Source organism: Ostrinia furnacalis, unplaced genomic scaffold, assembly GCF_004193835.3.
Source record: "Ostrinia furnacalis isolate ACB-3 unplaced genomic scaffold, ASM419383v2 OfSCF3085, whole genome shotgun sequence".
Classification (NCBI taxonomy): domain Eukaryota; kingdom Metazoa; phylum Arthropoda; class Insecta; order Lepidoptera; family Crambidae; genus Ostrinia; species Ostrinia furnacalis.
The window spans coordinates 78-26,172 of record NW_021133324.1 but is presented as its reverse complement, the minus strand read 5'-3'; the positions used below and the strand labels follow the sequence as shown (position 1 = coordinate 26,172).

Genomic DNA, 26,095 nt, shown 5'->3' with positions numbered 1-26,095 from the left:
CCGCCATTATCAGTTTGCCGCCAAACGGTTGACAAGTGACAGCTCTTGAGTTTTTTCTTTTTCAATTTTTTCCTTATTTTCGGCCAGATCAGCGCGTCTGATCGGGACCCTCGTTGACGTTCGCAAGAAGGTCGAATATTAGCAACAACCGATCGGTTGTTGCTTAGAAGTTTATAAAAGCTTTGAGAATTACGCAATTAAGGGTAAGTTTTTGTGATGTCCAAAATTTCGTGTTTGTGATGAGTGTATGATGTGTTTGAATGATTTCTACTTAATATGTAGACAAAGAGTGAAGTTAAGTTGTTACGTTTTCAAGGATCTGGTTAATTAAATCTCATAGTTTACTTTTCAAATCCAACAAAAACTCATTCTCATCAGTTAATGTACTAAAACGATCGCCCTATCAAATTGTAGCTCATTCATTGACTCTACAATGTTGTCCAAAGTGCAATTGGACAAATAAACCTTGGTAGTTAGTAGAACAACAATTTACGATAGTGTGATTGATTTTGACTGGCCTGACATTATTTTAGTACACAGAAATAATGTAGAATTATGTTATTGACGAACTGAATAAAATGAAAACGTAATTAATTAAATTTAAATCAAATTAATAGCACAGAATGTCCATAAAAGAGTCATATAGAGTAAAAAATTTTGTTTTTAAAACGAAAGTTCTTAAGTCATGTTATGTATTTTTTCTTGATATTTTTAAGTCTAGATCTGTCTAACTAACAAGACACTCCATATTATTCCATAGCTTTGTGATAAGATATTATTCGAATTTCCTATAAGTACAACTGTTCACTTAGATATAAAATTAATAATAGCTCACCGACTATTATGGTTTGTCAGCTTCCTACATGCGCATGCGACTGTTACGTCATGTGACAAACTCACCACAACCGCAGCTTCATTTGGCAATATTGGGTCAAACCCTAACTTGATATGGAATTTCATAGCAATTGCTTAAGGATATCCATGTTACAATATCCCCGTAACCACGTTACAATGTGTACATTTCTACGTCAGTGTGACATAAATTCGCACCTTCGGTAGTACAAACTGTGGAGTGGACGGTCGTCTGCCGTATGGACAGAAGATAATCTTTCAAGAAGAGAGAGAAACTTATACTTTAAAGGCGGTAACGCACCTTTAACTCCCCTGGGGCTGCTGGTACCTATGGGCGGCGGTAATCAATCTGCCCCATAAAAAACCAGACTTAATTAAATTTTAAAGTTTACAAATAAAAACAGTTTTACTTTTTCGCTCTATTTAGAGTAGCTCTATTTCTCATGCATAAAATAAAGATCATAAATACATTAGCCACGTTGTTAACAAGAATTAAAAACACCAATTGTGTGCCTACTGAAGGTGCCATATGGTTTCTTACTCGTGCTTTTACAATGTCGTAAAATTAGACTTGTTTTTCTTCTACACGCAAAAAGGTTACTACGCAGTTTCTGAATTCGTACAACTTGAGAGGCCCTTTGAAGGCATGCCATTGTGTGAATATTCGCCTCCTAAAATAGCACCTGCTCTTATAAACTATGGTACCTTTCTTGGACATTTTTAATAAGACGGCACCTTGTCTCAGAATTAAACAAACTTACACCACATTTCAGAATCGATTCTAGGACTTCTTGCGTTAGTGTAGTGCTCATCAAGTTCAAGTTCTTTATTCAGTACTCAGGACATTTCCAGGGCGCTTAAACACGTCCCAAATAGCTTGCCCTACCACCACTTCGGGACAACATATGGGCTGGTGCTGAGAAGTGGCATCTACTGCTGCGCCGGTTCCCAAAAATACGGCCATTGGGAACCGCGCGGTGATACCACGTGATACGCTGCCGGCAGTCAAAACGGCTGCCGGCGCGATGGCACTCTAAAGGCAACCGGCAACAGAGGATTGTAAAGCGCTAAAGGCTAAAGCCTAGATTCCGAAGCCGTACTTTTTTATTACTTTTAAATCAAAAGCAAGCAATATAATAACTACATATTTTAAAAAACAACAGCAGTTACGTACTAGGAAGAGATAGATGGCATTAAACTGAACACTGTGGCACTGACATAAAATATTACGTTGACCCAGAAGGTACAATTTTGCAATTCAAATGTATGGTGTATTGTAGACTGTACATTACCGCCATGAAATAACAAGAAAAAATATTCCATAAACCTATGTTAACTAGTAGCGTAACATTGACCTTGCCTCGATTTCGGCGCGTGGTTCGTGAGTCAACGTGGCGCTATACAGCGTAGTTCCGCCGCAGTACTTATCTTAACAGCTGTTCACACCGGCTCTATAAAATATCTTAATGAGATGGGTTCACGATTGTCACATAAAAAAAAACGCATCTTCTCTTATTGGTAAGGGGGTTCGACTTTCTTGATCCGGAGTTCTGAATTCTAAGAAATTGAACTGTTAGAAGCAGAAGGAGATTTTCCCGAAATCAGGATAAATCTTTTTTGATGTATCGGATAAATCCATTGTCTACTCGAATCGTCATTAAAATAGAAATAAATCCAATATCGTCGTCTACTCTGGAAGTTTAGCTTCAACATCTAAACAATTTAGCCTTCAATTCAATTTCTATTTGTGATTACATCTGTATCAATATTTACATCGGACAAAGCTATGTGAGGATTGATACTTAAATTACTTACCATCTAAGCCATTGAGGTCATAATCCTAGAGTCGGACTACATGAGCCTCCTAAGGCTTATTGTGCCTCACGAATCACATAATCATATTCACATGGAGGTTGATTGACCCACATTGAAAGCAGAATCTCCACTCCAGCTATGATCAATCCACTTTTATGATTAGTTATGACGCTGCTAATCTAGTGCCAAAATACATTCGACGTTACGGGTAAAGTCCACCACTTGGTGACGTCAACAGCTTCCAATAATTGTGCCAACTGTGCCAAATTGACGTAGTTTGGGGAGATCAGAGATGACACATGATCATTGATCTATTGGTCCACTAGACTATAGACATGAAAAGCATCATTATATAAGGGATCTGTGGAAGCGCTTTTGTGGGGTCGTAGTATACAAAGACAAACATGATTGATATCGAGTTCCATACCATTATCGTGGTAAATGAAATAATGACCATGTTTGAAATATGCAGTTGCATCTTCATCATCATTATCAGATCATTTAGTCTCCATTGCAGGAGTACGACAATAATGAACGATATGGTCTTACTCTTCACGCTGGCCAGACAGGTTGGGCTTAGCTTTCAGTTACAAATCTTCATTTTTTTTTCTAGTAACGGTGTTAGCCATAGGAATTTAACGTTTGATTGATTTGTTTGTCACGAAATTCCATATAATTTCATTATGGTACGAACGCAAAACAATCGGCACGTAATTAACATCAATTTGATCCAACTGTAAGTCTTTCTGTACGTCTAAAGTTTGATGAACTGAGTTATATCAAGAATGAAGAATGTATTGATAACGTAATTACAGTGTTTATTATTGTTATGCATGTAGAGTCTACATTGTAGGTGTCGTTTCGAAGAGAGTTTACTAACCTGTGCCGCCAACTCTTAAAATAAAATATTTTCTTATGTAATTACAGGGCAAGGTAATATACCACTCTAGCTAGACTGCACCTCACTTAACCTCAGGTGCGATTACGGTTAAATATTTGCCTCGTTCTGCATAAAAATCTCTCTACCAAAATGTCGTTCCCTTCCCATCAGATTCCCCGTTTTATTGACTGCAAAACTAAGAAAAATAAACTAAAAAGATAAGCATTAAACAGTGGACAATACTGACTGATGGTAGGCTTTGATAAAACCTTACATAATCACAATAACGTGTTCACAATTCATAATAGTAAAATCTCATTATAATAATGTTGCAAGCTGATAACCCCTTATCTTGTGTGGTTCGGAAACGAAGATATTTGTTGCTACCGGGTGGTTTGTACTTTGTATAAAAAAATATATTATTATCTTGAATCAGTTCAAGGTCTCTGGTGTTACAGCACTACTATAGGTACTTAAGATAATCTAGAGATTGTGGACGGAAAGATTATTCCGTTGTAGTAAAATACACCTACCTTTTATTGAAATAAAGACTTAAAGTTGACAGACATCTTCTCAGTTCGGCGCCGCGCTCGTTAAAATATAGGTAGGTACGCCGCGTTTTTTGTCACGCCCAAACCGGCTCGTTTTTGACAATAACTAATTGATCTACGTTTTGTACAGGTTAATCATGTTTTTCTTGATAGACGTGTCTTTTAAATAATAAAAATAATACAATATACTCCGAACTACGCATTTGTCATAGAAATAATCACGTGCAACGTATAATAGGCAGATTACTATCGGAATCTATTCATGTGTGCTCATGGCTTCATAAAGATAAGGATAAAACAAAACTATAGGTTTATGTAGATGATTTATTCTGTGCGGTTTTCCTGAATTTCCCAATGATTGACGCAATCTGATAGGAAAATAACCGGTAAGGTGTGCTAAAGAAATTGAGTTTAATCTAAAATAATGGCGCTAAAATAATTATTATTTTATCCGTCGCGTATCGAAGAGAATCTTGTTTGGTCAACCTTATTGGGTTTTAGATCGAGTATCGAAAGTATTCGAAAGTATACATTTGCGATGGCTTAAATAAAATTAAGTATTGGATATCAAGAACCGCAATATCGTAGCGAGATTATTGCTTTTCATGAGGCTGAGCTACTCTCGACAGTTTACCTTCCGGCTAGATTGATAAAATTCGTAGATAGCTTGATAGCTCTTGGTGTCTATAATCCATCCATATTTTTTAAGCGCTGCGATAAGCTTTTATAACGCCATTAGTTTTATCGATTTTACGCGATAAACCCATACATTTTGACGTCTAAAATCATCGATAAGATTGTATTGTATCACGACTATTCACGACGCGCATCATAGCCCGGCTGGGAACCACAATTTCACCAATGTCACGGGTGCTAATCAAATCATGTATTTTGTCCCCAGGGTGTACCGGGTGAGGCCGGCGCGTGTGCGAGTGCCGGGCGAGGAGTTCCTCCACGTTCGCGCTGTTGGCGCCGCGCTCTCAACGTCGATCCGCCCTGGCTGCGGCACGCGCCCGCCCGCTGACACACCACGCCCGCCATGTGAGTGGAATGGAATTGTTTTAACGCAGTATACCAACGGGCGAGCACAGTTGTGAAGAGTGATCAACCTGGAATAGGGCCGGCCTTTATAAATTGATATACTACGTCCATTCAGAATAAAGGTTGCAGGAATGCGCTGGATGCCAGCCATTCAAGAAATCACTGGAGAAAGCCTATGTTTAGCAGTTGAAGTTTTGTGGCTGAAATTATGATGATGATATAGTTATCTATTTAGAACTCTCTACCTATGGGTGTGGTAGATTTTACCAGCAAATTGCCCCTTTAGCTTACTTACCCTTTGGACACAGCATTGGCAACTTTTGGTCATTGTCAATCTGTGTAATTTTTTCCTACCGTTGCAACTCCTGTGTAGCTAGGATCTAGAGCTTGATCGCCAATAAAATCTCAACCGGGCATCGTCAAGTTTGTCCCGGGGGAAAGATCAACTGTCATTGGACCCGCATCGAAATTAATAAGAAGAACACAGGAAGAGTTCGAAATTCGACCTCATCCAGTCTAATTTTTAGTAGACATGTGTAAAATTCTTCAACTAACGAAGCACTTTTCTTCCAGCTGACACTTGTGGACTAGCGCTAGTGGACCCCCACCACCGGGCCCCGCCACTTGACACCGCCCCCCATTCTCCGAACAGCTGACCGCCTGCGTCTTCGCAGCATAGCCGACAGCCGCAGCTCCGGCGCCGCCGGGGCTGACCCGTCGGGAGTCTAAGGGGCATTGCTACTGACCCATCTAGTGACACAGTCCAGAATGATCGTGGAGGAGGAACGCATCAGGGTGTTGGAAGGGGATTGGACCCCGCTGAGTGTGGCGCGAGAGATCGCGGCGGACGGGGTGCAGGAAGACCCCTTCTATGTTATGGATGTGGGCGAAGTGGTCGCGCGGTACCACCAGTGGCGCGAGCTGATGCCGCGCGTCGAGCCGTTCTACGGTGAGTTTTTGAGTTTTGTTCCTTGCATGGTACGTTTTGTTTCATAGCTCGCAGACCTGATGGCTGCTGGGGCAGAAAAGTCCTCGAGTGGCTAGGTGAGTCACTAGGTGGACCGACGAGCTGGTGAAGGTCGCGGGAAGTGTCTGAATGTGGGCAGTTGAGGACCGGTCTTTGTGGAAATCCTTGGGGAAGCCTTTATCCAGCAGCGGACGTCACTTAGCTGAAACGAACAGACATCTAATGACACAGTCCAGAATGATCGTGGAGGAGGAACGCATCAGGGTGTTGGAAGGGGATTGGACCCCGCTGAGTGTGGCGCGAGAGATCGCGGCGGACGGGGTGCAGGAAGACCCCTTCTATGTTATGGATGTGGGCGAAGTGGTCGCGCGGTACCACCAGTGGCGCGAGCTGATGCCGCGCGTCGAGCCGTTCTACGGTGAGTTGTGGCAGCCTATAAACAAATGACTGGTGCAGTGCTCATCCCAGGATGTTGGGCTACAGATTTCGAAGATGATAGTATTCACTCATGAGCTATGATACTAATCCACAGTATCTATCAGACATACCATGTTAGGGCCAATACTATTTGTATGGTAATGAATGTACTTACCCACTGGATCCCATTTATGTCATCCGATTCTCTAAGTAAGTCTGTAACAGATTCGTATCGTACGTAATACAAAAACGCTGTAAAATTAATCTTTCAGAACTATGTTGAATCAATGATTGGCTCTCTCAAGTCTGTCCTAAAACCCCAACAAGTGATCATGTCATTAAAGTTATTGTTATTTTGCAGCGGTGAAGTGCAACGACGACAAGTTGCTGGTGACAACCCTGGCAGCGCTGGGCACCGGCTTCGACTGCGCTTCCAAGGCTGAGATCGAGCTCGTTACCTCCATCGGTGTGCGTCCCGAGTGAGTACACTGCACAACACAATAAACTTTTTTTTATATTCGTGACTAGGGTTGCCAGGCGTCCGGATACAGCCGGACATAGTAAGGCTTTTTGATTGCGTGTCCGGCCAAAATAACCGATGTCCGGCCTGTCCGGCTTTTGTTAGGCTTTTTATTTGGCTACCGCGCCAGGCGAAAGTCGAGCCACAGAATAAGGCACGCACGCACCAGGACGTTAGGCAACCGATGATGATAGTACTCACTCGCGAGCTCACTAATTACATGTCCGGCTTTTAGGGTAAATTTTCCGGCCAAATGAAGCACAGAGTCCGGCTTTTGTGTTTTTGGACCTGGCAACCCTACTCGTGACCCACGTTCCCTGGATCACGAGTCGGCCAGTCCGACCCCTTAATTGTTCGGCTATCGTGGCTTCGACGTTCGAACGTCGTTCAAACTATAGGTAGAGTGGCACGGTTGACAGGCCGCTACCAACCGGTCAGCATGGAAATCATTGGGGGAGGCCTATGTTCAGCAGTGGACGTCCTGTGGCTGAAATGATGATGATGATGAGAGTGGCACGGGAGGGGTGACATTGACATTTATGACGTGACAGAGCATACAGATCTGAAGCACATTTGAAGTCTCGCTGACGTTTGAAGTCCTGTGCCGCTCCCATATCTCAGACACTTGACTTAAACTAGACCTTACATTACACATAATACGACACACAACAACATATTTACTACATAACCATTACGTGACACACAACTCTCCACCTAAAAGACTTCCTTTTTAAGTCTACTATCGTAGTTGCTTCTCTTCGAATAAAAGAGAAAGATCCAAAAATCCAAATTGCCCAAAATACCCTCAATGTTAGCTAACGTTTTATGGACAAACTCTTTTTTATTCTTTATGGTTTTCTGTGAGTTTGTCTATTTCTTTTGGCTTTTGTTTGTTGCATTACATTAATGGCGTACCGAAATGCTGTTTTTTTTATTCTAATCCGCGAAACTTCCCATTTTACACAAGTTTCTGTCCATTTTTAACACTTATCGTTTGTTCCAGGCGCATAATCTTCGCGAACCCAGCCAAGATGGCGTCGCACATCAAGTACGCGGCTCGCATGGGCGTCGACGTCATGACCTTCGACTCGGAGACCGAGCTTATGAAGATCAAGCAGCTCATGCCGCACGCGCAGTGAGTATCTGTGGAGTGAACGAATGAAGTGAACGAGTGACTGACATAGCCCGCAGAATCGCTAAAATCAAGTGGCAATGGGCGGGACACATAGCTCGTAGAGCTGATGGCCGTTGGGGCAGGAAAGTTCTTGAGTGGCGACCACGAGCCGGAAGACGTAGCGTGGGCAGGTCTCCCACTAGGTGGACCGACGATCTGGTGAGGGTCGCGGGAGGTGCCCGGATGCGAGCGGCGCAGGACCGGTCTTTGTGAAAATCCTTTGTGGAGGCCTTTGTCCAGCAGTGGACGTCTTTCGGATGAAACGAACGAAGGAATGAATGGTTTAGCTATATGGAGCTGCATAAGAACGCAGCTCGCATGGGAGTCGACGTCATGCCCTTCGACTCCGAGACCGAGCTCATGAAGATCAAGCAGCTCATGCCGCATGCGAAGTGAGTATCTGTGGAGTGAGTGAACGAACGAATGAATGAATGGTTCAGTTTTAGCAGCTCGCATGGGCGTCGACGTCATGACCTTCGACTCCGAGACCGAGCTCATGAAGATCAAGCAGCTCATGCCGCACGCGCAGTGAGTATCTGTGGAGTGAACGAATGAAGTGAACGTGTGACTGACATAGCCCACAGAATCGCTAAAATCAAGTGGCAATGGGCGGGGCACATAGCTCGTAGAGCTGATGGCCGCTGGGGCAGGAAAGTTCTTGAGTGGCGACCACGAGCCGGAAGACGTAGCGTGGGCAGGCCTCCCACTAGGTGGACCGACGATCTGGTGAGGGTCGCGGGAGGTGCCTGGATGCGAGCGGCGCAGGACCGGCCTTTGTCCAGCTGTGGACGTCTTTCGGATGAAACGAACGAATGAATGAATGGTTTAGCTATATGGAGCTGCATAAGAAAGCAGCTCGCATGGGAGTCGACGTCATGACCTTCGACTCGGAGACCGAGCTCATGAAGATCAAGCAGCTCATGGCGCACGCGCAGTGAGTATCTGTGGAGTGAACGAATGAATGAATGATTGATTTAGTATTAACTGGGTACTGTATTAGACCCGGTTCCCGGTTTTCAAGTGGAGAGGAGAGAAGTTGTGTTTGAATTGAGAATTTCGATGTTCTTACATAATCTCTCTGCTTGGCTTCCGGTCGGGAATCTGATTGGTTATTCAAATACATCTCTTCGCTTCGGTGGAAACCGGGACTTAAACTGAGTATTCAAACGGAGCTAAATGTCACAATAAATGAGCGTTGTATTTTATATGGAACTGTACTAAACTGAGCTTCAGTGGTAGGTAATCAAATGTTGAGGCCAAAATAAATGAATAAATTATATGAAAATTCTGGGATCTGCAAAGAAAATTTTGTAGCCAAAAAGCTCGCAAATATGCCTTTAAAAATGTACCATTGATTTTTACCGACATTTCTAGCAAACAGGTAAAATTATTTAAAAATGTAGATAACAAAGATATCGTGTCCATACTGACTCAATTTTTTAATCTTTTCGTCTAAATCTATGCGCCTTTTTATAGATTACGTAAAGTGGTACAGACACGTTATTCTCAAAATAAACACAAGGTTTCGGCTTAAAAAAGATAATTTTGATCGACATCGACTTAGCATTTCCTTACTAGATCTGACATTTATGCGTAAATGTTATCAGACATCTGATTCCTATATCAGTCTGTCTACTTGAGATTTAAATGTTTCATTTATTTATCTATCATGCATACTTTGTATGTACGAGTATGGCGTTGCCATCCAAAACATTTCTGTATGAATATAAAAGTTCTTTAAAATCTGATCATCTAAAGATTAGTATACATAATATGGCTTAAAACACATAAATAAAACTAATCGAGCATTGTAAAGGTCACCTAGTTCACTGTAAACAGCTAAGGTATGCTCTAATCCATTTATAGTGACCACGCAATATGTACACATATTACATAACCGTGTAGAACACAAACGTTATGCGTAAGCTGGTGACGTGCATTTTCCGTGACGTGATCTTCATTCAAGACGTCATTTTCTCTACTTTTCATCGATACTGCTGAATGATATCATTCCTTTATTATTTACCGAGTTTTCAATTATCAAACTTTCGATAACTCTTCGAATGACGTGTGTACCATGTTCATCAACTGTCGAACTTTCAATAGCTCCTCGAATGACGTGTGTACTTTGCTGTCACGTTCACGATCGCTATGGTCAGTGTGACACTAAGGCTTGATTTCTTCCTACGTTGATGTCTGTCGCGTTCGTCAGCTGTACGTATGAATCAGCGTCGCAATGCGGTGTCTTATAACGTAGCGTTTATACGTTCGGCTGACGTACGCGACTATGGTCACTGTAAAAAGAAATCCAATCCAAGTCTCTGCCAACTTCCCAAGTAGAAGCTAAGTAGTTGTAGCCTAAATGCGGTCTACGGTCAGGTCAAAGTAACCATACATTATGCAGGCTGTATTTATTCACTGATTCTCTTTGTAATTTGTTACGAAGAGAGCAAAAATGAAAAGCCGTATTGCGTTTGTTCGAAAGTCTGACTCCGATCCGATCTTTATTTTTTGTTTTTTAATTTCTTTTTAATTCCTGTCCTTGACATTCACTTTGACCTGACTGTAGACCGCATCCAGTATTATATCTTCCTCAAGCACCTCCACCACAACATTCGATCTACCGTATAGCGAATGCGTTAAAACTATTCTATTCTGTCCGCAGGCTGGTGATCCGCATCCGTTGCGACGCGGCGTCGGCGCAGTGCCCGCTCGGCATCAAGTTCGGCTGCGACCCCGTCACCGAGGCGCCGCGTCTGCTTAAAGTCGCTGCCGTGCTTGGCTTGGAGGTCAGTACTAAACGTTATTATAACAAATAAAGTAACTGTTTCATCTTTAATTCTCATATAATAGCTATTTGCTACGCAGTGGAAGCGTGCTGGGACCTTAATTTAAAAGGACTGTCTTGTCTTTACTTAAAGTAAAAGTGCATCTGGTGAATTGTTTCAAACTAAACACAAGGTGGCGCCACTAGAATATTTTGACATTTACAACAGTTTTCCATTGTAAAGTAAATACATAAGGAACTTTTCCTACTCCCTCTTATTTTCAAATTCAAATTCAAATTCAAATTGTTTATTACATGAAACACGGTACATAGGATTCTAACTCTAGAAACGAGTAGATCCCGTGTGAACTGTGACTTTCCAGTCAAATCTCTGTCAAATAATATTCGCCGAGTGCTCACCTCGCGGTACGAACACTCTCCGAGTGACCTAATGCCTTCCGAAGCGAAATGCTGCTCAGCAATCAGGTTCATCGTATTCAACACGCAATACCAATTTCATTTCGTCATTAAATTCGAGGTGTTGGGTTCAAAAATGTTGCACCAACTATACTAAAGCCTGGTCCGTGAGCACGTAGAATCCCGTCCAATGAATGACCCCAAGTTACCTATCCCTATCGCTCGCGCGTAATTATGTTGCTGTCGCGACTGTGCGACGAGCGCCCGCAGTGAGTGTGCGAGCGAGACAGCAATATAATTACGCGCGAGCGATAGGGATAGGTAGCTTGGGGTCATTGGACGGGATTCTACGTGCTCACGGACCAGGCTTTAGCAGTGTGTTGTAGAGGTTTTAATTTTGTATTTACCTCCATAGGTGATCGGCGTGTCGTTCCACGTCGGTTCCGGCGCTTCGGAGACAGCTGTGTACTTGCGCGCCATCCAGTACAGTCGCGCGCTGTTCACGCTGGCCGCTAGCGTGGGCCACTCGCGCATGTCGCTGTTGGACATCGGTGGAGGTTTCCCTGGCGGCCTGCACACTTCCATCCAGGAGGTATGATTGACTGACACTGCAGCGGCAATATACCTAGTTGCATGACGGAGCCAGCACAGTTTTCAGACTCCAGCACACCGTTACTGCAGCGGCAGTAACACGGTCACACACAGATATTTTGTAGCTGTATATTCTTTAAGAAATCAATACGTACAAGCTATTTAAATATCCAACCAAGTAACTGTAATACATCCCATACACACAGGCCTCACCCCATGGGATGGGATGTCACGTGAGCTCGAAGGGTTGAAGGTGACGAGTAAGGTAAGGGACCCTAATGATAGCCGTTATCACTCACGACGCGTGTGCTGCATAACGTCGGTAATGACTACCGAAGCGCTGTTATTGAACGACAATAATGTCTTTGGGTGTGTAGGACCCGTTGTAATATATTTTTATCTAGTTTCCACTTTCGCCTTTATTCTTCTATCTTGTGGTTTGTAACAACTGAATGACAAACTGAATGAGCCTAGTAATGGCTCAATCGGTCCGATATAACGTAACATGCTCTGAACAACTGAAAAAAATGGTTAAATTTATCGTAAGCTTTAATTGTTTTTGAGATCCCAACATTTTTCTCGCAATTCACAGGCTTCACGGTTAGTAGCAAAGAATAAACCAGTTACAACATACCTGACACATTAAATTAATACCTACTGCAAAGAAAGAAATTGAAATCCCAAAATAATATGTATTTTATTGTATCTACACCACTCAACAAAACACATTTACCTAGAATAGAAATAGAAATAGAACCAACCTACTTACTACTACCCACTGGTCGCGCGCATACCTCTGCATTGCAGAGGTATGCGCGCGACCAGTGTAACTAACTCCATCTAGCAGTTGTACTTGATCTATCTAAAATAGAAAAACTCTTAGAAAGATCTTGATGCGACATTTATGACTGAGTTACATTATGTACTCACTACTTGACGTTTTGGCTACAACATAGCAGCTGAAATGACTAACTTTAAAGCCATTTTTGAGAGCACAAACAGTTGAGAACTAATTGAGATTTCAAAATTAGAATTTTGTATGGTTTATAGAAGTTTAATTCTTCTTCTTCTTTTCGTGTCGACAACAAACCTACACAGTGTCAGCCCAAAACTCCGCCACAAGAGTGACGTTGCCGCGTTGTCAGTAGCACTCATCAAATCCTCCTGAGTGCAGTTGCTTGGGCACTTAATTAAGAAGTTTAATTAATAACGTACTTTATTGTACGTCACACAAGACAAAAAAAGGAATTATTGATTAATTAGTGTCAGTCAACTCCCCAATAGTCTACAAGTGTTTCTCGTCGGCAGGTGGCGGTGGTGATCAACTCTGCTCTGGAGACGTATTTCGGCGGCTCCAACGTGCGCGTGATCGCGGAGCCGGGCCGCTACTTCGCCGCCGCCGCCTACACGCTCGCCGCGCTCGTGCACGCCAAGAGAGAGGTGCGTGCGAAGTCATCATCATCTTCATTACAGTACCTCTAGCATGAACAACTTTCGTCTTCGAATCGTTTGCGTATTCGACAAAATTCGATACTCAACCTTCAAATGAGGGCTATCGTTTTTATACTGAACAGTTGGCACCCCTGGCGATTGACAGGACCTTACTCTACAGTGGCGCCATCTTGATGAGTGCAAATGCGATGGTCCTCCTACCACTTTAGCGCTCACCAGTTGGTGCCACTGTCTTCGCTACTAGCAAGTGACAGGACCTTACTCTACAGTGGCGCTAACTGGTGAGCGCTAAAACGATAGCCCTCATTATACGATAACGAGACAATTTTGATTCTCGAAATAAGTTTCATGCAACCATTTCTCATACCAAGTTCACTTTACCGACACTTTACTTAAGTGGACATCGAATGAACTGGCATCGTCAATCCGTATGCTGGTACTCACCGTGGGTAATCCGTACGTTGCCGGTACAGTGGACGCACTGTGAAACATTTATCCGATGTACGATGCGTCCGTTGCGTACGATACCGACAAGTGGACGCTTAGCTTAAGTTGCAGTTGAGGAGTGTCTTTTCAAAAGGGGATACCTACATTCTATCTTATTTTTCACAAAATGGGAAAAACTTATATAGGAAATATTTACAGACCTACCGAAAAGCATTATTTCTGTTATGAAACTATTTCATTACAGTGTTCTAACTACACTTATTGCCAAAAAATATGACTTGTTAATTTAAAGTTACAGAGTTCAGAGAAATCATAATATCCTCTTTTGACACGGATCTTTTATAATATCCCCCTTTGTTCTGTACTTACTGTAAATATCCCCTTTAGTTGAGCCTACTATTTTGTAAATATCCTCTTTTGTATTGTACATCTCAAGATTTTAAATGATAATAAAACACAGATTATTCTTTTTTTTTAATAATAATAATGACCAAAATTAAAGACGCTACTAAACAGAATTATATTTTTTTAATTATTAGACATTCAAATCCTGAGCCCCGATTACGGTAATTTTTAACGTCAACAATCCAGACACGCTTCTCGATTCTGCGATACGATTGGTCGTTCAACAGCGTACGTCAGCTGTTTTGACCAATCGTATTGCAGAATCAGAAACGCGTCTGGATTGTAGACGTTAAAAGTTACCGTAATCGGGGCTCTGATTTGTCCAATATCAGGTGTCAGACAATCACACAACATAGATTCCGTTTTGCGTTAATTTTGCGTTCCGTTCTACAGAGTAAAATGTCTAAAAATAAATCCTAAAGCATAAAGTTAAAGGAAATAAAACACTATGTAAAAGTAAATATCCCGTTTTGAAACGGCTAATTGGTATAGTGTAAATATTTGTATTGTAAATATCCTCTCTTGTTATGAAATGAAAAATAACTATTATTTTTTTAATTTTGTAAGTGTAAATATCCTGTTCTGAAATGAACACTCATATTTGAAGCTGCTTTACTTGGGAGAATATCCCGTTTTGATTAAGATTCAAGTGACGAAAGTGAGTATTCAGCACTAAGAACAAGACTGCATACTCAGTTTAATAAATAATAAAAATGTAAATATCCCCTTTTGAATAGACACTCCTCAGTTGTTCAAAGGAAGGCAGATATGGGAGTTCTAACTTACAGTTGTTTGAACATGTATCTACTTGCAGCTGCCAGCGAAGGAGGAGTCGGAGCCGCATACGATGTACTTCATCAACGACGGCGTGTACGGCTCCTTCAACTGCGTGCTCTACGACCACCAGCAGGTCGTCGCGCAGCCGCTCATGGTGAGACAATATCTTAAAACCATCAACAGTAGCTTTATCATGAGTTTGTATGACACGTCACCGTTAAAAAATCTATGAAGATTTTAGTTCTTGAAAGTAACCACTACTAAAGTCCGGTCGCCGAGCAGATAGAATTTCGTCCAATGACTCCAAGCTACCCATCCTTATCGCTCGCGTGTAATTACATTGCTGTCGCGCTCGCACACTCACTGCGGGCGCCCGTCGCACAGTCGCGTCAGCAATATTATATAGAGCGATAAGGACCAGTGACCGTTGACGTTATTTTATTATTAATATGTACCTTCAGAATTTCATTAGCTTCTCAGGTATTCCAAATATTGTCCTGAAAGAAATTTGATCGAAAAGATATCGAAATACGCCTCAATAAAAGTTTTTTTGTGTAAAACGACACGAAAATATTTTGTTTTTCGGGATTGAAGATTACAGATTTCGTAGTAAAAGTTTATATGAAAAGCCAGAATCCTTTCAAAAAACTTGCCAACTGTATTAATCCATCCTAATTCTGCATAACAGGTGTAAATAAACTTAAAAAAAACTATCACCAAGCCCGTAGTAGAGTACCATCTGTTAAAAAGTTCAACAGAACAGCCTCCTCTTTTATCTTAGTTAAGCAATTGTTTTAAAGTAGCCCCGTATTTTCCCTACAGCCGACGTCTGAGAAGCCTCAGCCGTGCTCAGTGTGGGGTCCCACATGCGACGGGCTAGACTGCGTGCTGCCGACCGCGTCGCTGCCACCGCTGCGTGCCGGCAACTGGCTGGCCTTCCGAGACATGGGCGCCTACACCCTGCCCGTGGCCTCGCCCTTCAACGGCTTCCCGCTGCCGAGGGTGAGGGCCGTCATCGACCGCCAGCTGTGGTCAGTATAAACGGTTCTTTAAACATCCATTGCAGGAAAATGATTCTCTACACACACAGAACGCAACCCTCTACTTGCTTACACGCTGCCCGTGGCAGACTGTCATCTACCGCCAGCTGTGGTCAGTATACCAACAGCTCATTCATTGTCAAATGCAGGACTCGATATAGATCGTTTCATCCACGAAGACGCGCCCCACCATTCTTCCGCTAATGTTTGAGTGTTATCGGTACACGCTAAATTAACCATGAGTGCACACGCACACTACAATAATGACGCTCGGATTGCTCGGATCAAACTCCCCGCACCCCGCGCTTCCCTCGACCAAAACTTAGTGGGGCGGGTCTTCGTGGATGAAACGATCTAGAATAGCTTACACCCTGCCTGTGGCAGTAACCAAGCGGCCGAGAATGAGACCCGTCATCGACTGTTAGCTGTGGTCAGTACAATATCAGTTCTTTCAACATCTCCTACAGAAACACGATTCTCTATACATACGGAGCACAACGCTCTACTTGCTCACAAGTTGCCCGTAGCAGACTGTCATCGACTGCCAGCTGTTGTCGATACAACAGCTCATTCACAATCCACTACAGAATCACGACTATACAAACACGCTGCTGACGTAGTTAGGTACACTGTAGGAGCATATCTCTCTATGAGTCTCTATATACTCGCTGCCTCCGCTGCGTGCGGGCAACTGGCTGGCCTTCCGAGACATGGGCGCCTACACCCTGCCCGTGGCCTCACCCTTCAACGGCTTCCCGCTGCCGAGAGTGAGGGCCGTCATCGACCGTCAGCTGTGGTCAGTATAAACGGTTCTTTAAACATCCATTACAGGAAAATGATTTATCTATAGATACTGAGCGCAACCCTCTACTTGCTTACACGCTGCCCTTAGCAGACTGTCATCGACCGCCAGCTGTGGTCAGTATAACAGCTCATTCACAGTCCACTACAGCAGGGTTTCCCAATTTTTTTTGCCAAGGAACCCTAATGATTATACTTTTCCTAGCGGAACCCCCGTACTACTCCGCCCGCACGCCCTGCCCCTCCCTTGTGCGTAAACAACACAACGTCGGTCACGAAACGTGGGATAATATTTTTTACGGAACCCTTGCGGCCTTTCCACGGAACCCCAGGGTTCCGCGGACCACCATTCGGGAACCGCTGCGACTATAGAATCACGACTATACCTACAAACTACAAACATGCTGCTGACGTAGTTAGGTACACTGTAGGAGCATATCTCTCTATGAGTCTCTATATACTCGCTGCCTCCGCTGCGTGCGGGCAACTGGCTGGCCTTCCGAGACATGGGCGCCTACACCCTGCCCGTGGCCTCACCCTTCAACGGCTTCCCGCTGCCGAGAGTGAGGGCCGTCATCGACCGCCAGCTGTGGTCAGTATAAACGGTTCTTTAAACATCCATTGCAGGAAAATGATTCTCTATACACACAGAGCGCAACCCTCTACTTGCTTACACGCTGCCCTTAGCAGACTGTCATCGACCGCCAGCTGTGGTCAGTACACCAACAGCTTATTCATTGTCAAATGCAGGGTCACGGCCATTTATATAAATAATAGATACATCCTGCACGTGGCTTCGCCCTTAAACGCATTCCAGCGGTAACCAAGCGGCTGAGAATGCTGTGGTCAGTACAATATCAGTTCTTTCAACATCTCCTACAGCAACAAGACTCTATACATATGGAGCACAACGCCCTATTTGCTCACACGCTGTCCATAGCAGACCGTCATCGACCGCCAGTTATGGTCAGTACATCAACAGGCCCGTACCAAACTGTCATCGATCGCCAGCTGTTGTCAGTACAACAGCTCATTCACAGTCCACTACAGAATCACGACTATACAAACACGCTGCTGACGTAGTTAGGTACACTGTAGGAACATATCTCACTGTAGGAGTATATACACGATGTCGTTATTGCGTGCGGGCAACTGGCTGGCCTTCCGAGACATGGGCGCCTACACCCTGCCCGTGGCCTCGCCCTTCAACGGCTTCCCGCTGCCGAGAGTGAGGGCCGTCATCGACCGCCAGCTGTGGTCAGTACACACCATTATAATTTCAGCTGAAGGACGTCCACTGTTGGGAAAAAGCCTCCTTAAAGAGTTAGTTCCACAATGAGCGGTCCGGCGCTGTTCATATCCAGGTGCTTCCCGCGACCTTCACCAGATTCCGTTTTCCGGTCCGTGGTCGCCACTCGAGAGCTTTTCTATCCCAACAGCTATTAGTTCTATCTGTGTCCCGCTCACTACCATGAAGTTTGGAAATTCTACGGGTTATATCGGTTACTTTTGTGATCTTTCAATTTTCACTACCGGAGCACGACCCTCTCTAATGCCACCACACACGTCGCTGGTTTTTACAAGTTGATCAAAATGATTGCACACCGTTGATTTTTCGTCGGCCGATAGTTTAGTCGGGCAGTTGATCAGTATGGGCAGTATACGCCGATTCGAATTGGCCGATTCTTCATACAATTTAAAGTCGGGCACAACTATCGGCCAACTAAAAATCAACGGTGTGCGCCTACTCTAATTTAGATAACAAGGGCCTTATTACAAAAAAGCTATACACACGTTAAGCACTTGTTTCAAGTGACATTTCCATACTAAATGTCAGTTTAAACTTTATAAGCCCCCAAATCGCTTGATTTCTATTCTACTTCGATAACCAATAACGTCTCTCTCCCCAGGCTAAGCCTCAAGAACATGTGGCCTCTAACCGAGTCTCACTTCGTAGTCGGCTCCCGCATGACAGGCCCGCAGTCGCCGCCGGCGTCGCCGCCGCTCACGCCGCCGCCGCAGACCGAACACGCCGGAGTTTTCGTTGAGTGCGCGCTCAAGTGACCCGCCCGCCGGAATTACAACGACGCGGTTTTTATTGCCAGGCTGACGGCGCGCGGTTGAAATTGGAGACTGTTTTGTTTATTGTATGAAATGTTATTATTGTGAAATTCGTTTAGGCAATGCAAGACCAAAATCTTATTACATATTTTAACCGTTGGACTCTTAACACCACACTGAGGAATGACCATCTTCTCGGAAAACCTCTAACTCTAACGCAACGACTGAGGATTGAAAATCTGTCACGGTAAAATAAGATCCTTAATTCAGAACGACACACTCAAAATTATATTCAATCGCAAGTGTAGGTGGAGGCTTCTGATTGGTTGAATTTTAGTATACCAATCACATGACAGAATCTATAACTGAGGTTGAGTTGAGTTTTAAGTGTTGTTTGTATTATGGATCTTTATATGTTGCCAGTCGTAATTAATACCGATTTTGTCAAAATGATATTATATTACGATCTTTGATTGTATTCTATAAGATTTTGGTCTCAACATGTCACCAGTTTCAACCGAATTAGTCGAATTTGTTTCAAAATTATTAAATTCTGATAGCAGACAACAGATTTTACTTTCGATGATAAAAATTAATAGATTTGACCCACCATTTAGACTTGGTTCCAGGTCGATGTCGGGTGTCGGGTCTCAATTCTAGAGCAGGGTAAATATCAGCAATGTGACAATCTTGCGTGTTGATAGTATTTTTTCTAAAAATATTGTTTTTATACAAATTAATGTTTTCAATGTTGTGATAATGTTATGCATATCTCTCATAAGTGTCACACAAATGCAGTGATGTTGACGAATGTGTTTTCAGAATTTGAATAAAAACCGCGAAGTTTGTAACCGTATATGGAACACGGTCTCGTGGGAACTTTACAAAAATGAATATTTTTCAAATATTTGTTATTTTAAATTTATTTTTTGGCATTTATATTGTTCGGTTTATTTTGAAGTTACACGAGAACGTGTTTGCTGTGATTTTAAAGGACATCTCAATGCAATAGAAATCAAGTTTGAAATTGTGTCAGTTTGAAAGAAAATGTTTGATCGACATGAGATGTCCTTTAGAATATTTTCCTTTGATTTCACTCTGATTGCGTTCCTCATTTTTTTAATATTGTGTAAACGTTTGAAATTGTTTTAATAAAATTAATTATTTTTACACTATCCACTTGACGTTAGTTATATTGTTATTTGACTTTCAATCTTAAAATCTTGATGTAATTGTTGAACTTTGCATTACACTTTTATATGTGGTGGTAGATTATGGGTAGATCAATTTCTTTTTTCAATTTGCCTTTTGCATTATTGTGAATTTAGATGTAATCGTGAAACTTTTATTTTCTTTGTTGCGTATTAACATTTTGTAACATTTATATGATAGCTTAAAACTGCCTAAAATGTATTTAAACGGTTTTGTTTTTGCATCGTTACTGTTCTCGCACTCATCATCACAGTCGTAGGCGCATTCCTTCACTACGCATAAATGTAACGTGTTTCAATATGTAACGGTTTTTAATTTTGCCATTATAATGTTTCCGCATTAGATGGGTTTCGCAAAATGTTTGTAGCAAATCGCTTTTTCGAATATACATTTCTGAATGTACTTGTTTTTTCATTTCCTTACACCCTATATTTTAAGGTAACTACTAAACACTGTATAAGTATAAAACACCGTAAATATTAATGAGCCAAGCATTTATTAAACAAAAGTATGTTACAAACAAGAGCATAGTAATTCCGCATGGAAAAACAAAGAAATAACTAACCGAGAAAACAAATCATGATTCAAAGATCATCAGTCTCTTTTGTTCCAATAACAATATTTAAAAATGCACTACATAATATACTTTATTATATAAATGCAAGTTAAAACTGCCAAGAGTTAAAGTGTAGCAAAATAGACAGTACACTTTTGCTACAGTTTCGAATTTATAACACTTATTAATTTTTTTGCAAAACATCAATCAACTACATACAAAAAAGAGTAATTATTCTTGCAATAACATAAAATTGAGTTTTTCTTTCACAATCTATCATTTCATCTTCTACCAAAACATCAATAAGAGAATGACGCTCAGCGTCAGAAAATCCTACCACAAACAGAAATGCCCATATCATAGTATCACATTTAATTCCTTCAAAATTTTATATAATCTTCAATACAAGAGTCACTTTAAGATATTTATGTATCTCTAAGAAATTACAGACTATACTTATTTCTTACATACATCATATCATTCATATTTACATAGTAGGCATTTGCCATTGTTACATCATATAAACAAATCATTTAAATCTAAGTTAAACATGGAAATATCAATAGCTTACATAGACATTCATCAATCTTAAATGCATACATCAATTTCATACATCATTCAAAATAAATGTTACAACGTCTCACATGCTACCATACATCGGACAACTAGTACAGTCACAACATGAAATAATAAGATTACCTTCCAAGTAATATTAATGTGAATAACGTCATTAACGAGTGAAAACCTCGGGAGTACCGAAAACAAAATTTTTCAAGAGAGACAAAAAACCGTCTTGCTAGACATCCAAACTAAGCCCTGCGGACGAGGAAGACCCCGAATTACATGGATGTCCGTAATCAATAACGACCTTAAAGAAGCCAAAGTTAACAGTAAGACAACCCAGGACCAAGCCGCCTGGAGACGCATGACGCGGAGGGCCGACCCCAAACGTAATGGGAATGGGCCAGGCAAAGAAAAAGAGACAAAAACCGTCCCCTGAATATTTTTATTAGCTTTTCATTGAAAGCGATATATTTTTTATTTTTTTATGCACAACAAGGCAGTTATTTGACCACAATCGCACCTGATGTCAAGTGGGATGCAGTCTGGGATGGTACATATCTGCCCTTTCACTCTCGCCTTGAAAATGCCCGGATTATAGTATATTATATTTATAGATGGCACTAATCATCCCATTCGAATATAGGTGAGTTCAAAACGTGCGTTAAGAGTTTTACTTAATTATTAAATTAAAATGTTTTTAGTAAAAACGACTTACGAGGTTTTGACTCGTCAACGACGATATTAAACATACCACTAAAGCCCGGTTTGTGAGCACGTAGAATTTTGTCCAATGACCCCAAGCTACCCATCCTTATCGCTCGCGCGTAATTATATTGTTGTCGCGACTGTGCGACGGGCGCCCGCAGTAAGTGACAATAACCTAGCTTGGGTCATTGGACAAAATTCTACGTGCTCGCAGACCAGACTATAGAACAGTTAATAACATCAATGTCTAATTTTAACCCACTTCACATCACATCACTTCACTTCACTTCACTTGCAACGCCTCCCACACCTAATTGAGTCCGGTGTAGACGGAGACGTTTTGGTGGGCTCAGCAGATGTGAACGCTGTACAGTGCTAAGTAAGCGTGCAGGGCCTGTCGGTGCGGCTCCTCTAGGGCTGCCACCAGCGGCGGCAGGACGCCGGGAGCGGACTGCGACATAGCACCCAGGCTCTCCGCTAGGTAGCGCTTGGGGTCTTCGATGCCTGCGAATATAAAAACGGATATTATTCGTTTCAATTCAGTTTTTAAGATAATTAAGACTGCTAATTGCTGTGCATAAAATAGGTACATCTATACAGGAAAACATACCGGATTCATTCCTTTCTTAAGTAAAAAATTTTGGTGCAAATCTCAAATCAAGTAAGTATGTTGGCAACTGTACAGGGTAATCTCACTCAGCTTTAAATTTTTTGAACTTTTAGACGAGGCAAAAAGGTTCAGATGGTATCAATTCTATACGTAATAGTCTTAGGACTTGCAACACAGAGCGTGAAGGTTTCTAATATGGTGCCAATTGATTTTGGACCTAAACACAAGGCAATAGTATTCAAAATACGTTACCAGCGAGAGGATCGTTAGCGACGCCGCGTGCGCAAGTTAACTGCGCGTAGTGAGCCTGGTAGCCGGGAGTGTCGTCGACCTCGATGAAGTGGTCGTCGGGCAGCGAGGACTCGTCAGTCGGCAGCTCGAACAGCGAGATCAGCGCCTGGTGGACAAACGGACATTTATTTAACTCATCATCAACAGCCCCTTGATGATTTATGGATCTGAAACGTGGTCGCTTACTATGGGCCTCATAAGAAGGCTCAAGGTCACCCAAAGGGCGATGGAGCGGGCCATGCTTGGAGTTTCCCTGCGTGATCGAATCAGAAATGAGGAGATCCGCAGGAGAACCAAAGTGACCGACATAGCTCGCAGAATTGCTAAAACCAAGTGGCAGTGGGCGGGGCACATAGCTCGTAGAGACGATGGCCGTTGGGGCAGGAAAGTTCTCGAGTGGCGACCACGGGCTGGAAGACGTAGCGTGGGCAGGCCTCCTACTAGGTGGACCGACGATCTCGTAAAGGTCGCGGGAAGAGCCTGGATGCGGGCAGCGCAGGACCGTGCATTGTGGAAAACCTTGGAGGAGGCCTTTGTCCAGCAGTGGACGTCATTTGGCTGAAACGAACAACAGCCCTTTAAGACACTGCTGGACTATGAGCCTCCTCCACTATAGTGGAGGGTATTGCCATAATCCCCACGCTTGGCAGGCGGGTTGGAGATCGAAGTTTAAAAGATTGATGTTTTTTTAGAGAGCGCTGCTGCCCGTTCTCTGTTTGATGTGTAGTCCCTAAGTCGCCTCCTACGACACCCACGGGAAAAGTGACAAATGTATTCTACTCTGCCGTCACCACACGGCTTCTTATTTAACTCATAATATAGAAATAGGGGATGGGTTAACATTATCTGGGGGCAGAAACGTTTTCGAGTTTCGACCACAGACGAGAAGACGTAGGTATAAGCACCCGAACTGTCCTGGCAAGGCAAGTTAAATAATAATCCAAGTCTCTTGCATGAGGTGAGACCAGTACTTCAAAGGCAATTGTTACGCTGTCTCGTGTCTAGTTGGAAGTGCCATGCATAAACCCCGGCTTCCAACAAGGCGGAGTGGAACAGAGCGGAGAAATGTCGGGCCATCAAATTTTTATATGGGATTTGACAGGAAAGGAGCTGTTGAAATAATGAAATCTGGTTATTCCAAACACTTCTCTGCTCCTTAGTAGAAACCGGGCCCCAGTCGTAGTCAATTCTGAAGTGCGCGGAGGAGGCCAGCAACTTGTCCTTGTTTATCCAACTGACCTGCACGAGCCGCGGCCAGTACTGTCCTTATCTATCCAACTGACCTGCGCGAGCCGCGGCCAGTACTGTCCTTGTCTATCCAACTGACCTGCACGAGCCGCGGCCAGTACTGTCCTTGTCTATCCAACTGACCTGCACGAGCCGCGGCCAGTACTGTCCTTGTCTATCCAACTGACCTGCACGAGCCGCGGCCAGTACTGTCCTTGTCTATCCAACTGACCTGCACGAGCCGCGGCCAGTACTGTCCTTGTCTATCCAACTGACCTGCACGAGCCGCGGCCAGTACTGTCCTTGTCTATCCAACTGACCTGCACGAGCCGCGGCCAGTACTGTCCTTGTCTATCCAACTGACCTGCACGAGCCGCGGCCAGTACTGTCCTTGTCTATCCAACTGACCTGCACGAGCCGCGGCCAGTACTGTCCTTGTCTATCCAACTGACCTGCACGAGCCGCGGCCAGTACTGTCCTTGTCTATCCAACTGACCTGCACGAGCCGCGGCCAGTACTGTCCTTGTCTATCCAACTGACCTGCACGAGCCGCGGCCAGTACTGTCCTTGTCTATCCAACTGACCTGCACGAGCCGCGGCCAGTACTGTCCTTGTCTATCCAACTGACCTGCACGAGCCGCGGCCAGTACTGTCCTTGTCTATCCAACTGACCTGCACGAGCCGCGGCCAGTACTGTCCTTGTCTATCCAACTGACCTGCACGAGCCGCGGCCAGTACTGTCCTTGTCTATCCAACTGACCTGCACGAGCCGCGGCCAGTACTGTCCTTGTCTATCCAACTGACCTGCACGAGCCGCGGCCAGTACTGTCCTTGTCTATCCAACTGACCTGCACGAGCCAAGGCCAGTACTGCACCAGCGCGCCGCTCACTTCTACAGGGCTAGTAGAAGCTGATGGCCGTTGAGACAAAAGTTCTCGAGTGCAACCATGGACCAGAAGACGTAGTATAGACACTCTTTCACTATTTCAAGGCGGTCACGAGAAGCAACTGGATGCGAGCAGCGCAGGACTGGTCTATGTCGAAATCCTTGAGGAGGCTCTCGACCAGTAGACGTCTTATGGTCGAAGCGAAAAGGCTAGGGTGTGTCTACTACTCAACTTGTGCAATATATCACACGGCAACTGCGTCGTTAGTTCCTTTTTTCCTTGATCCTGCGTTTTATCATCTTGAACTTGCCTTTTTTGGCCTGAACTTGCCTTTTTTTGGCCTGAACTTGCCTTTTTTTGGCCTGAACTTGCCTTTTTTTAACTTGAACTTGCCTTTTTTGGCCTGAACTTGCCTTTTTTAGCTTGAACCTTCCTTTTTTTGCTTGAACCTGCCTTTTTAGCTTAAACTAGTCTATCCAACTGACCTGCATGAGTCGCGGCCAGTACTGCACCAGCGAACCTCGCGTGAAGTGCGCGGAGGTAGCCAGCAGCTTGACGCAGCCGACAGCCGCTGCCTTACGCTCTAAAGCGCCGCTGACTTTCTGCAGGTCGGGTAGTAGGACCCGCTCCACGTACATCGCAAACATACTGCAAGTAGATTTACATTGATAATGCCCATGTGAATTTATAATCCTACTAATATTTAGTCCAGTCAATGAATGCCTTAACGACGGTGTAGAGAGAAATCCGTAGAACACAAATTCTGACCTCGGGACGTCAATACCTAAAGAACCGTTTGAGGCATATTTATGAAATTTGAAGCTGATGTATATCTTGCAAGTCTCAACACATGAGCCAAATTTGAAGTGTTAATGCACAGTAGTTTTTGAGTGATGAGGAGTCAATAGTGGCTCAAAGTGGTTCGTCTAAATATACGCACGGTGCAGTCCCCTCCCTGGAACTAGGCTTAACATGCTCCCGCATGTCTAGAATGATTGCTCAATGTTGATTTAGTCGATTTTCTCCTGATGGGAACATGTAAGACAAAAATAAAATTTCTAATATTAC

At 43.3% G+C, this 26,095-nt stretch overlaps 2 protein-coding genes across 5 annotated transcripts; one reads left to right on the top strand and one right to left on the bottom strand.

The window, feature by feature from the left end:
• On the top strand, positions 1 to 20,589 carry LOC114357227 (ornithine decarboxylase). Of its 4 annotated transcripts, XM_028310745.1 has the most exons (12): positions 1 to 203; positions 5,000 to 5,139; positions 5,713 to 5,934; positions 6,371 to 6,524; positions 6,885 to 7,002; positions 8,047 to 8,178; positions 10,883 to 11,006; positions 11,817 to 11,993; positions 13,301 to 13,432; positions 15,111 to 15,227; positions 15,896 to 16,104; positions 18,825 to 20,589. In XM_028310745.1, the coding sequence occupies exons 3-12, from the start codon at positions 5,908 to 5,910 to the stop codon at positions 18,976 to 18,978; spliced, it is 1,344 nt and encodes a 447-aa protein (XP_028166546.1). In that variant the 5' UTR covers positions 1 to 203; positions 5,000 to 5,139; positions 5,713 to 5,907; the 3' UTR covers positions 18,979 to 20,589. The 4 variants fall into 4 exon arrangements, with proteins under 4 accessions (XP_028166546.1, XP_028166547.1, XP_028166545.1 ...); XM_028310746.1 differs by lacking the exon at positions 6,371 to 6,524 and having other exon boundaries at positions 5,713 to 6,088; XM_028310744.1 differs by lacking the exons at positions 1 to 203; positions 5,000 to 5,139; positions 5,713 to 5,934 and having other exon boundaries at positions 6,316 to 6,524.
• Positions 20,590 to 20,664: 75 nt separating this feature from the next.
• On the bottom strand, positions 20,665 to 25,699 carry Cse1 (chromosome segregation 1). The gene is made up of 3 exons (XM_028310750.1): positions 25,513 to 25,699; positions 22,875 to 23,019; positions 20,665 to 22,516 (listed from the first exon to the last, which is right to left on the bottom strand). The coding sequence occupies exons 1-3, from the start codon at positions 25,672 to 25,674 to the stop codon at positions 22,362 to 22,364; spliced, it is 462 nt and encodes a 153-aa protein (XP_028166551.1). The 5' UTR covers positions 25,675 to 25,699; the 3' UTR covers positions 20,665 to 22,361.
• Positions 25,700 to 26,095: the final 396 nt, after the last annotated feature.

What these genes read in the sequence shown, in the direction of transcription:
- Cse1 (XM_028310750.1), bottom strand. Translation starts at nt 25,674, where the DNA reads ATGTTTGCGATGTACGTGGAGCGGGTCCTACTACCCGACCTGCAGAAA. An exon ending in ACTGGCCGCGACTCATGCAG is followed by an intron (nt 23,020 to 25,512) that starts GTCAGTTGGATA and finishes TTTGTCCACCAG; the next exon opens with GCGCTGATCTCGCTGTTCGA. An exon ending in CGCTAACGATCCTCTCGCTG is followed by an intron (nt 22,517 to 22,874) that starts GTAACGTATTTT and finishes TTATATTCGCAG; the next exon opens with GCATCGAAGACCCCAAGCGC.
- LOC114357227 (XM_028310744.1), top strand. Translation starts at nt 6,329, where the DNA reads ATGACACAGTCCAGAATGATCGTGGAGGAGGAACGCATCAGGGTGTTG. An exon ending in GCGCGTCGAGCCGTTCTACG is followed by an intron (nt 6,525 to 6,884) that starts GTGAGTTGTGGC and finishes GTTATTTTGCAG; the next exon opens with CGGTGAAGTGCAACGACGAC. An exon ending in GTCATCGACCGCCAGCTGTG is followed by an intron (nt 16,105 to 18,824) that starts GTCAGTATAAAC and finishes CTCTCTCCCCAG; the next exon opens with GCTAAGCCTCAAGAACATGT.